Here is a 12,341-nt window from a genome sequence, read left to right as displayed (position 1 = left end):
TGAATTTTTTTATCTGTAGTTAACATGCTTCTGGTGTCAGTTTCTCGAACTCATGGCTTCGATTAGAGTCCTCCCACAGGCTCAGCTAGGACTATGTGCATCTTTTCTTTCCTAATTAGAAGCTGGTGCTCTTTTATTATGTCCTCACCGTCTTCAGTATATTATGTCATTACCTAATTTTTTAAGAACATCCTGCTCAGTGAAACAGATTACCCCCAGTTGTGCAGTTTGATTCAACATGTCGTGGCACTTACAACACTTACTAGTTGTGACAGATTTAGGGATGCAGTTTGGTTCCTCATGTTCTCCACTCTGAATCAGCTTTTCCTTTGTTGGGGTCGTCTTGGGTGTTCTGATTATACTCTGGTTGTAATATCCTTAGGTTGAACTCTGCCTGTAAGATGTGGTGGTCTTTCGGTGTTGTGGTCTCTCCATTTCTAAAGCTGGGTTTGAACATTATATCTTTAGTAAGTTAGTAGGAGTTGTCGCTATATCTCCCGCTTTATCTTCAGATTCTTCTATTCTCTCCTTCGACTCTCCTCCGCTGAAGTCGTTGGATCTCTCGTAGTATCTTTTTTCTGATAGCTTGTGCATGTATCTTTTTGGCGGCATGGCTAGGGTTTAGAGTTGAGAGATGAAAAAGGGTGAAAAGAATTGATTTAGAGTTGTTGATTTTGTAAATCAGCAAGGGAAAATTATGGTTCGGTCGAAGTTGACTATGGTTTGGAAATAGGAAAGCAAATTTTTGGTGGAGGGGTAAAGCTGATGATAGGAAACCTTATAATAGGACTAGGATTATGCTAGCTCTGATACCAAATGATATCGGATTTAAACCAAACCACGATCGAACAACAAATTTTATTACTAAATTCAAAGGTTACAATGATAAATCCTCAAACATAAATCAACACAAACATGCAATTGACAGGTTTCAACGACGAATCTGCAAAATAAGAAAGAAAATAGCACAAAACGCATAAACAACCCTGTAGAGAAAAGTGGAAAGCCCAGAAGGAAAGGAAGAGAGTTGTGGCAGTGTTGGAAGCTGTCAAGCAACAAGTGGTTGCAACACTGGAAGGCGTTGAGGTGATAGGGGATTACTGGTAGGAGGCGGGTAGCAGGTGGCTGCAGCCTAGGAGGGAGCAGGAGAGGTAGCAGTGAACTGGACAACTATAGGAGGAGGCGGTTGTGGACTGCACGGTATTAGGAAAAGGCCTTGGAGGGGTTGGTGGCATCATCAGGTCTTGGAGTGTTGACAGCAACAAAGACAGGCCTCGGAGGGGCTGGCGGCCTCCAAAACAGGCCTTGGAGTGGTTGGCGGTAGAAATGATGGGCCCTGGAGGAGCTAGTAGCAGCAGGAAGGATGGAACAAGAAAGATAATCACCACCTCGGATGAGTTACCACCGTCGGATACAACTCTCATAAGAGGGAAACGCTAGAGGGAAAAACCGTGAAATCAGAAAAAATCAGAAACTAAACCCTAAGCAAGCAAGCAACTTATATATATAATAGGTACAAGTAGTTAAAATAGGAAGGCAAAGAAAGAGCAAGGAATAGAAATAGGTAAGGAAGAGAAATAAGAAAGGAAGGGAGTGGTCGATTTGGAATGGGAGGATCCTCTCCCTTTGGTCAGCAAGTCCCCTGGGTCGAACCGCGGTACTGTAGCAGATACAATACCACATCCACTGTAAGCTCTGACGTCATAACCTCTTTCCTCATTATATGAAGAACGATTAGGGCAAACATATTTAAGACTATTGCAACTTACCAAATACAAAACAAACAATGAGGAAAAGATGTATAACATAATAAGAAAAGAATAAAAAAGAATAAAGCTAAAGTAGAAAACTCCCTCTAATGGCTTTCACAGATTGAACCTGTTTGGCCCATATGTTCTGTGGTTTGGGCATCTAACTGGGACAAAATTTCACACTTCCCCTCAAACTAGGTAATAGATGTTGTGAAGACCCAACTTAGTATTCAAATCAATTAAGCTGCCTGGAGGTAGGGCTTTGGTCAAGACATCAGCGACTTGAAGATGAGTTGAAATGTAGATTAAGTGGATAATGATACCATTGACATTTTCAGAGATAAATTTTCTATCAATATCAATATGTTTGGTTTTGTCATGATGCATGAGGTTTTTTGCAATTCTAATGGTAGCTTGGTTGTCACAAAATATCTTTATTGGATTGATCTTGAAGCTTCTCAACTCATATATTAATCTTTGGATACACATTCTTTCAAAAATTATCAAAGCAAATATCTGGTACTCATTTTGCACTACTAGGTAACATTGTTTCCTTCTTGCTTCTTCATGTGACAAAATTTTCTCATAAATAGGAAGATTACTCGGATGTGGATATTCTGCCCATGAGTTCTCTTGCCTAACTAGCATTAGTGTAAACTTCTACCTCCTCATTGTCTGATTTCTTAAACATTTACCATTTGTCATCGTTCTTCTTAAAAAACCTTAATATTCTGCAAACCATCTCCAAATGTTCTTTATTTGGTCTATTCATATGTTATCTCACAATACTGACAGAATAAGCGATATTAGGTAGTGTGTGATAGATAGATAAGTTTTTCTGTTAATCACTAGCATCCACCTTTTTACACTAGTGTATCTTCTCCTTCTAAATGTCAACTTTTGTTGAAATCCATAAGAATCTCAGCAGGTTTACACCCCAGCATTTCTATCCTTTTTAATAGGTTTAGGATGTACTTTCTTTGGAACATCAGAATTCACTTTTTGTACCTTGCCACTTTCATGCCTAGAACAATCTCATAGCTCGATCTTTGATTTCAAATTCAGTAGCAAGAACCTCCATTATCTTCTCAATCTCTTTTTCATCACCATCCACGAACATTATTATCTACATATAAAATGGGTAGTGTTCTTTCCTCTCTTTGTATGTTTTATTAACAATATATGATCAACTTGGCATTGGATGTACCCATTAGATTTTATAGTCTTGACAAACTTATCAAACCAAGCATGTGGAGATTGCTTGTTTGATCCATTTTCATACGAATTTAAAACTTTTTTTCTCAAGGTCTTCATCCATAAAGGCATTTTGGATATCAAGTTGATGCAGTTCCCACTATTTGCTCACTGTCAAGGAAAGAAGAACTCTCACAGTATTTAACCGCTTCTTGTGCAAAGGTCTCTTGATAGTCTACCCTACAAGACCGAGTGAAACCTTTGGCCAACAATTTAGCTTGAACTTCTCAATGCTCTCATCTACTTTGTACTTAACATTAAACACCCATTTGCACCTGACGAGCCTTTTATCTGAAGGAAGTTTTGTAATGGCCCGTGTGTCATTTAGATGAAGTGTTTAGATCTCCTCTTCAACTATCTTTTTTATTCTGAACTTTGAAGTGTTTCATGAATAAACTTAGGTATTTGTACATTATCATGACTAGATATAAAAGCTTTATAAGGTGATGATAACTTTTCATAGGCAACATACACTTGGATAGGCTAATTTGTGTTGCTTTCCCTTTGTTCTCTACTGGATTCTATCTCCCTAGGAAGTTCAGCAGTGTGGATTCAGGTTTGGTTTTGAACAGCCTTGTGGTTGCATATTGTTTTTATCCTGCTCAGTTGATTTCTTTTTTCTAGTGTACACACGAAGTTTCTTGTGCATTTCCTTGTTGTCAATATCAAGTTGGATATCCTCAAGTGGTGGAAATTCGGAGACAAGATGGTTGGAGGGAAGTAGAAAAGGCTGCAGTGACTTGTTCAAAGTGGGTATACAGAATAATGTCTCAAATCTGATATTCAACCAGACTTTCCTCCCGAATTTTAGATTTAGGATAATAGGATTGCTTTTCAAATAATGTAAACATCCATGGAGTTATCATATTTTTTTAGTAATAGAGGAATAACACTTGTACCCCTTTTTATTAGAAGCATAACTAAGGAAGATATATTTGATGAATTTTGAGCTGAGTCAAGCTCTGTGCAATTTGATTGTTAAATATGAACAAAAGAGAGTCAAATATTTTTAGAGGAAGATTGGATGAGCAGCACTACAGGAATTTATGTTATTTTGCGTCGAATAAAATCGGGCAAATCTGACGATGATTTTTGTGGATTCGTCAAATTTGCATTTGATTTGCGTCGGAATGGTCTCCGACGGTAAAACGGGGGTTGATAATGCAATTTATGTCAAATTTGCGTCGAAATAGTTTGACGATAATTTTCTACATCGAACTTACTGTTTTCGAATTATGTCGTAAAACAATTTCATAAATTGTCGTCGAATTTTGCGTCACCAATATCAGACACAAATTTGAATCGAATCAATATCGAAAAAGTCGACGCTAATCTGACGCAAGCCTGTAGCACAGAAAAAAATTAAAAGAATTTTTTGATTCGTACAATCTTCACACAAACAAAAACAATACTAATGATCACAATAACAAGCAAAATTATATCAGAAACAAATAAAAACAATGAAAAATAACATAATGTAACAAATACTAATCTAAATTATTAAAATTTTATATCTACACCCTCAATATAAGTTCCAATATTTCAAAAATTAAAAATACATAAATTCTCCTAATCCTCCTCGACTACAACACTCACTGGCCGCTTTCCCCTGCGATCTTCTATATCCTTTGTCAAGCGTGCTATAATCGTCCTTCACGAATATGGTTGAGCTTCTCATTCATAGCAGCGACCTGTCTGGCGAGCTCCTCAGTATCTGGGTATGACGAGCAGGTCCCACCCATAGAAGCATGGGAAATCTTAACCTCAAATGCTATGCTCTTCGCACCCAGATCATAGATTCTTCTTTTCTTCTACGCAGCCTGCGTCCATAGCTCGAACTTAGACCGCACAGTAGTAAACTAGCTACCACTACTGTTGGTGGTGCTCGGGATCTGAGAGGCCAACTACCTCTCCTGGAGCTGCTCGTATATCTCCAACATAATAAAAATCAATAATTATTTATCATTTCAAACATTACGAGTCAAAACAAAAGTGGAAAAATCATTTTTTTATCTACATCCACCGCTAGGAGTGGTCGGAGATCCACTGTTGTGTCCCTGAGCGCTTATGACTTCGGACGTGCAACTCTATAACGGATGGCTAACGGCTTGATTACAAGGAATAAAAAACAAGACAATCAAATCAAGAACAACAATGATTGGGCTTAAGACGACCCTCTAATTTTTTTATACAACATGTGATCTTTTAAGGTCTACCTCAACCTTTCTCAGCATAAGTTGAATCTAAAACACCCACCCTCCTAATAAGATCATTATATGGTCGATGTTTACTGTGATCATATGGTCGACATTTATTGTGAACAAACATCTAAGATGACTCTCTCCGAACTTGTCTGTCACAGGAGCTCTACTAACCCTTTCGTGGATACATTCATTTCACATTTTGTCTCTTAAGTTTCAAGCCACTCATCCACGTAAGTATTTTCATCTCCGCAACACTTAACTTAGTTTTATGCTTCTCTTTTAAATGCCAACATTCTACGCCATAAAGTATTGCATGCCTCGCTGCCTTTTTATAAAGTTTTTCTTCAAGTCTAAGCAGTATTTTTCTATCACACAGTAGGCACATTGCTTTCCTCCACTTCAACCATCCAACTTGAATTCTACTAATAACATTCTCATCTATATCAACATCACTATGATCAATAGACTCGAGATACTTAAAACGTTCACTACTTTTAATGATTTGATCATTCATTACCACATAAAAAATGTCGTCACTGAAAAACATACCTTCCTCAATGGTTTCTAGTAGGGGAGAAAAATGAGAGTTTCGATTGTCTCTGTAAGTAGCGATCCCGTCGTTGCCTTCTCAAGTAGCTCTAATGGTGAATGTATCACGAAGGTTTGTTCACGAAGGCAAGGGGTTTGAGAAAAACCGGGAGGGGGGAGGGAGATAAGCGAGGGTTTCGTTGGAGATAGTCGAAACCAAGAGAGGTAGAGGTCGTAAGCGAGGTTTTTCGGGATTTGGAAGGAATAAATGAGGCTTAAGGAATGGGAACTGAATTTAAGGGCATTTGCGTCGAAAATAATTTGACACAATTAAGTATGTGCTTTCGTCAACTTCTTTGACGCAATTACTGTAGCATCTAAGTTCGACGTTTTCAGTTTAGTATTTGCATTGAATTATTTGTTGCCAATCAGACACAAAATCCGACGCAAATCAGCCAAAAATCTGACTCTAATATTTGCATCGAAAAAGATTTGGCGCAAATATCGGACGCTACTTCAACGTCTCCTGTAGTGAAAGATTTAACATCAGGTTATGTTTCCATCAAAATATGAGAGGAGTTTTGAATCTAACAATCCTGCTTGACATTTTCTTAATTAGATATGTGGTTGTAAGCACTGCATCTCCCCAAAACAAAATTGGGACATTGTGAGAAAACATTTTAGAACTAGATACCTGTAGATGTCTTTTTTTTTCTCTCTGATTTCCCATTTTTTTGTCGAGTCTCAACACAAGAACTCACATGAATTATATAGGATCCAAGGATTGGGCTGAAGTATTTCATTTGCATTATCAATTTTGAGAATCTGAATTTTGTATTATAACTTCCTGCAAATCATGCCATGTAAGGACATAAAGCTTTGTTTAGCTTTAGATTTCTACTTCATGAGAAATATTTCATTGGTTCTAGTGTGATCATAAATGAAGAAGACATCATTTGACTCTATTGATAGTTTTCAATTTTGATAAAAGAGAAAAGATATGAGAGTTTGTACTGAGACAGAGGATATACATGACGAATATGTTTAGTCAATTGACAAGTTTACACTGATAAAATTGTAGCTTTTTATTAATAAAGTGATGGGGGTACAACTTTACAATATAATCAAAATTGGGACGATCCAGGCGACAATGTCATAATAGAACATGACTTCCAACAGACTCGGGAACATTAGAAGATCATGGTGGAGAAGACACTGTGTGTTAAAAGAATAATTCTTCTTAATCATGCATAGTCATGAGTAAACCCTAATCCCTAATTCAACACTGTCAATTACTTTTCTCGAATCTACCACTTAAAATTCACAAGAGTTAGAATGAAATTTAGTAACATAGTTCAAGTCACGAGTAAATTTGCTAATTGAAAGCAAGTTGCAATCTTGACAGAAGAAATATGAATATGTTTGGAGACTTTCATTTCTATTTTTTCAACAATCCTGAAGTGAGATTCATCGACGAGTCTAACAAATTTAGAGGTGGTGATCTCTTGGCAATTTGTGAGATCATGAATGTCTCTAGTCATGTGATCAGAAGAACCTAAATCTATTAGCCAAAGTCAAAATTTTTCATTGTTTGTGGATAGGAGGATATGATACCTCGGCGTATCATCAAGCTGGTAGGTTGCTCGGTCTTGCTAGTAAGAAGCTTCTTCAACACCTCCAGTTGTTCATTGGTGAAGGGACCAGGTTCGGCCAACCCTTCAGAAGAGTTAGCAGCATGGGCATTATTGTCTTGGTTCATTTCCCCCTTGTCCTGGTTTCTAATTTACAGGCTTTCCATGTAGATTCTAACATTTGTTCTTTGTGTGACCAAGTTTTTTATATTATTCACAGAAAGAATAATTCTTATTTGGCTTTGAATCGTGAGAGTTGTGTGTGTACAAAGTTGAGCTTCCGGTGCTAGATGGACTCACATTTCTTGTCATCATGAGCTTTCTCCTTCTTTCTTCTCTTCTAACTTCAGCAAAGGCTTCCCTAGTGGCAGGGAGAGGCTTCATCTCTATTGCTATCCCCCTGACATCATCTAAGCTCTTTGATTATCCTCTTCTTCTCCACTATTGTTTTATAGTCATAACTTCTTGCGAGTAGTTCCATACATATGTAATTGTGACAAGTACATTGATAGTGTGTTGAAATATTGAATAAACCTCAATTCTTATTATCGGAGCTCATGCAATTTTGTCTCAATCTCAAACAATTCTGTAATATTTTTGGGTACTAAAAAGGTCTCTCAGGTTGCTTTTCAAATCTTCTGTGTCGTCTTGTAAAGCAAGAAAATTTTCTCCAAATTTTGTGTTCATAGAATTTATTAACTAAGACATATGATCATATGATCCGGAATTTTCCATGCTCGCTAGTTAGGATCAGTGAGCTCAATAACTATGTCCTCTCAAGTGAGATGTTCCTTTTATCATTTTTCACAAATGTACATAAACACGGATTGGGATCATTGAAGGAAATTATGGTCATTGATTTTATAGTTTGTGATAAAGTGAGGTTCCTGTTCTCTGATTCAATACTAACCTCCGAAATAACTAGACGTCTTCATTTCATACTTGGTCATAAAACCTATGCATGTCTAGGGATGGATAAGCGAGTTGACTACTGCTTGTTGCAAGAGTGGAATCCAACAACTATGGTAAAGAGCAGAAGAGGGCTTGCATGCTGCCTGGAGGAATTTCGACCGCTGCGTGGAGGATTCCAGTTGGTGGAGAGGCTCTGACAGTTGTAGGAGCAAGCTAGGGTTTGTTTTTTTCTTGGTAAAACAGGAAGATTGAAACGGCCAAGTGAAACAGCTGACGTAACAGAAGAACCGAACGAAACAGTCGATGCCCTCATCCTATCGCAGACGATGCAAGTAGATGTCTCAGACAACGCAAAGGAAGACGAAGTAGACTTCATAGGATGGAGCGTCGCAGATGACACGAGGAAGACGTCGCTAAATGATACAGGAAAAAGATGTCGCAGACAACACAAATGAAGATGAAGCAAACTTAACTGATCGTGGACATCATAGACAACGATATGCATAGATGTAATCGACACAAACAATGCCTATGAGCGAACTAGACTCGACTAGACTAGCCAAACCTGTAATGATATCATGAAGAAAGTTGGAGAAATTGTATTCTCTTATTCCATCATTTTTAAATTACAATTTTTCCTCTTATTATATGGAGAATGATTAAGGCTATTACAACTTGCAAAATACAAAACAAATATTTAAGGAAAGGCATACAATATAGTATAAAAAAATTAAGTTGAAATAGGAAACTCCCTCCAACATCTTCCATAAATTGAAGATGTGTGGTCCACATGGTCGGCGATCTGGGCCACCTAGCAAGGTCATAATTCCACCAAAACTAGTGTCAAAGAATTTTTAAAATCATTTTATCACCAATCAGTTGCATCAAAACTTTCTGAATGATCGGCTCTGATTGCATTATAAAATAATTATGTTCTCAAAGTGTTTAGAATTTCAACTAACTTGGAATCAAATATTTGAGTGCTTTTAATTACACTTGTATGTATTGGATGATCTTGATAAGTGAAATACATCGGTAAGTTTAGAATTTTTGAAATGGTTATATGAGTTGTTTTGTCATTCTTACAATAAGTCATCGATAACATTAATAAAATTCAGTTCACATATAACTCTTATTTTGTTTATCACAATCAACAGTGTAATTTTGATTTTGAAGATTATATAAAATGTTAGATTCAAAAATAATATTCACCGAAGAATAAACTTTATCCTTCTATTAGATTATTCCTATGAATCCAAGTAAATCTCCATGACAACCAGGTGAAACCTAGTTTATAATCTTAACTTAAATATGATATAATAATATCCAAAATTGTATAGACAACCAAAATGGATATATTTTTAGAGGTTTAAGGTTTTTATACAAATTTAATATTTGTTACTTATTGTAAAGAATAATTATTTAATAAATTAAGGTTTTTATACAAATTTAATATTCGTTGCGGGATCAAATTTCCAACATAATAAAATAAACAATCCTAAAAACTTAAAATAGCTTTTATAACTATTAGAACTGTATTTTAAAAAGATATAAACTTTTCTTTTCGCTTGAAATAAACTGAGCCCTTTAATTTTATGTAATATAGCAAAATTAACTTTAATAAATGGTCCAATAAGGCATCAATTGAACAGATTAGTAAATGAAAAATGATTAATCTATCATGATTAATTGAGAGAAATGAAAATCATTGAACAGATATTTAAATATAAAGGGATATTGATATAAGTTTAACTGGGTGAACTGTGGTGCAGTTTCCAGTTTGAGACAGAGACCGAAAGTGTGAAACTACGGAGAGATGTTTTAGCTGCAGTTAGTGTTGGCTTGGGACCTACATCTACAGGAATTACATCTTTAATGTCAGGCCAAGAAGAAATGTTTGCCTTCCGTAGAGCTGTAAGTACTTTCTTTCTCCTTTTTTTCTTTTGTTGTTCAACAAGTATACCTATGCTTTATAGGTGTTTCACTTTTTAAAAGTTAGTAAGAGTAGTATTTTTTATATGATACTAAAATTTTGAGTGTTATAAATGTAAAAAGTCAAAGTTTAGGTGTTTGATATGTAAATACATAAAAATTGTGCGGTATGTATGTAAATATCCGAATCTCTTACATGTCACTGTTTTTGTCAAGGATGTACATCAATGCTAACCTTTCTATCACTTATTGTTTCTATTTATCTATTTCAAGGCAATGATTTGGTGATGGCTAAAGATAACATGGTTAGAAATTCTAAAGAAAGACAGCATATAAACATAGACTCTAAATTGTAACTACAGAAAAAGAAATATTTGTAAAACCATCCCCAACTTTTTAGATAAGATTGATAGATGATGTGGTCAATGATCCTTATTCCCATTAAGGCACTTAAGCTTCTGCTGAAGGAAAATGTTCTGTTGTCCTACTTAAACCCAAAATAAGTCTCCATACCCGTCGGGTAGATAAAAGTGGTGATTTAAGATGATTTAGGATTAGGTTTTCTAATGCAACTAGAATGTTGTAATAAATACAGATCATGCCATGGAAACTAGGATTGATAGATCAAATCCAACTATTTAAGCAAAAATTTGTTTTCTTTCGATGCAAAGAAGAAATTATGATAACTAGAACCCAAACAATAATACAGCGATTGACAAAATCTGAAAAAAATCAATAAAAAATTTAACCCACTCAAAATTAGCAGGCAATTACCCTTATTCAGAAATAAATTTATCTTAGTTGGATTTAAACAAAATTAAAAATATTAGCAAATCAATAACAAAATATGTAGAAGAAATAGGTCAAGTAAATAATTCACAAAAAAATCTAGGCCTCATACCGGTGCAAGGGGTCGAATTTCCTCAAAATTAGCTTGTCACAGTTGTACTATACTCAAATGAATCGTACTTCTAGCCTTCTATTGCCAGATTAACCGCTAAAGATGAAATTTTATTCAAGCAAAATTCTTCTAGTTACATGCGTTAGAATCTCCATATTGATATGTTAATCCAGTCTTCAAAAATTCTTTGAGGACGTCCTCATCCAAAGTTTGACTTGTTTGCAATGCCTTCAAATCTGTAGTTGTCCTATAAATTTGCTTTACTTGAAAGTTAAACTCCAAATTCAACGCTTGCTTTCAACTGGTAACTCTACCGTCTGCATATAAGTTGTACCAAGAAACATAGAAAACTGTTGCAGTAAATAATCCTGATTTTTAGAAAAACGCATAAGCTAAGGTCCTGTTTGACATCACTTTTATTTTATCAATTTTCTTATGTTATGTTTAAAAATATGTTTGGTTGATATAATTTTTTATAAGTTTTTATTTTTTTTAAAGCACATCAATTTCTTTTATGAACACTTAAAATACTTAGAAAATATTTTTAGTATTTTTTATAATAACTATGTCAATCAAACATGTTTTAATTCAAGTCAAAAGATAAATAAAATAAAATAAAAAATAAATGATCTCAAACTCCCCTAAGAATATGGTGCAACAAAGAAAATTAAATTCAGGAAAACACACAAGCCACAAAATTTTGGAATTGTAGCCTCCAAATAAATAATTCCAAAAAAAGTACATAGCCCCAATCACTACCACTGCATTTAAAAAAATTGAGAAAAGTGTCAAAATGGCCCCTTAATTCTTGCAATGAGCCATTTTAGCCTATATCTCGACCTAGCCCGAGAGCTTGGATTACCAAAGCGGGAAAAAATAGTCTATGCATAAATTAAATCTAATTTTAATGAAAGCTAGCTAATTGTTTTATATCATAATTAAATCTAATTTGAAACATAAGTGTCATTCTATTCATAGAACTTTAATTTACGAACAGTTCGTGCATATTTAAATTTTTATAACTGACAGAATATAAAAAATTTAAATGTAATACATTTCGATCTGAGCTATTTGGCTTTGTACATATACCATCTTGGATCTATTTAATCCTATAGTAGATTTCCTTGAAAAATGTTAGCAGTTGAAGGAGTGAGTTAAACTATAGTGGGTAAAATATTTCTAAATTACAATAATTCTCTTGTTTAAAATATTTTATAGAAATGTACTA

The 12,341-nt window shown here is 35.1% G+C and overlaps 1 protein-coding gene across 1 annotated transcript in view; it reads left to right on the top strand.

Annotated features, from left to right (window-relative positions):
• Positions 1-12,341, top strand: part of LOC110022375 (lactation elevated protein 1-like) — a gene marked incomplete at its 5' end in the record, with an annotated part of 43,906 nt that overhangs the window by 16,105 nt on the left and 15,460 nt on the right. Inside the window, one exon of the mRNA XM_020721269.1 lies at positions 10,053-10,194. Coding sequence (XP_020576928.1) covers positions 10,053-10,194 — 142 coding nt within the window. The remainder of the gene's footprint in view (positions 1-10,052; positions 10,195-12,341) is intronic.

Source organism: Phalaenopsis equestris, unplaced genomic scaffold (genome assembly GCF_001263595.1).
Source record: "Phalaenopsis equestris unplaced genomic scaffold, ASM126359v1 Scaffold000188, whole genome shotgun sequence".
NCBI classification, from domain to species: Eukaryota; Viridiplantae; Streptophyta; class Magnoliopsida; order Asparagales; family Orchidaceae; genus Phalaenopsis; species Phalaenopsis equestris.
The sequence above is the reverse complement of the archived record's forward strand: the minus strand, read 5'-3'. Positions and strand labels throughout refer to the sequence as shown.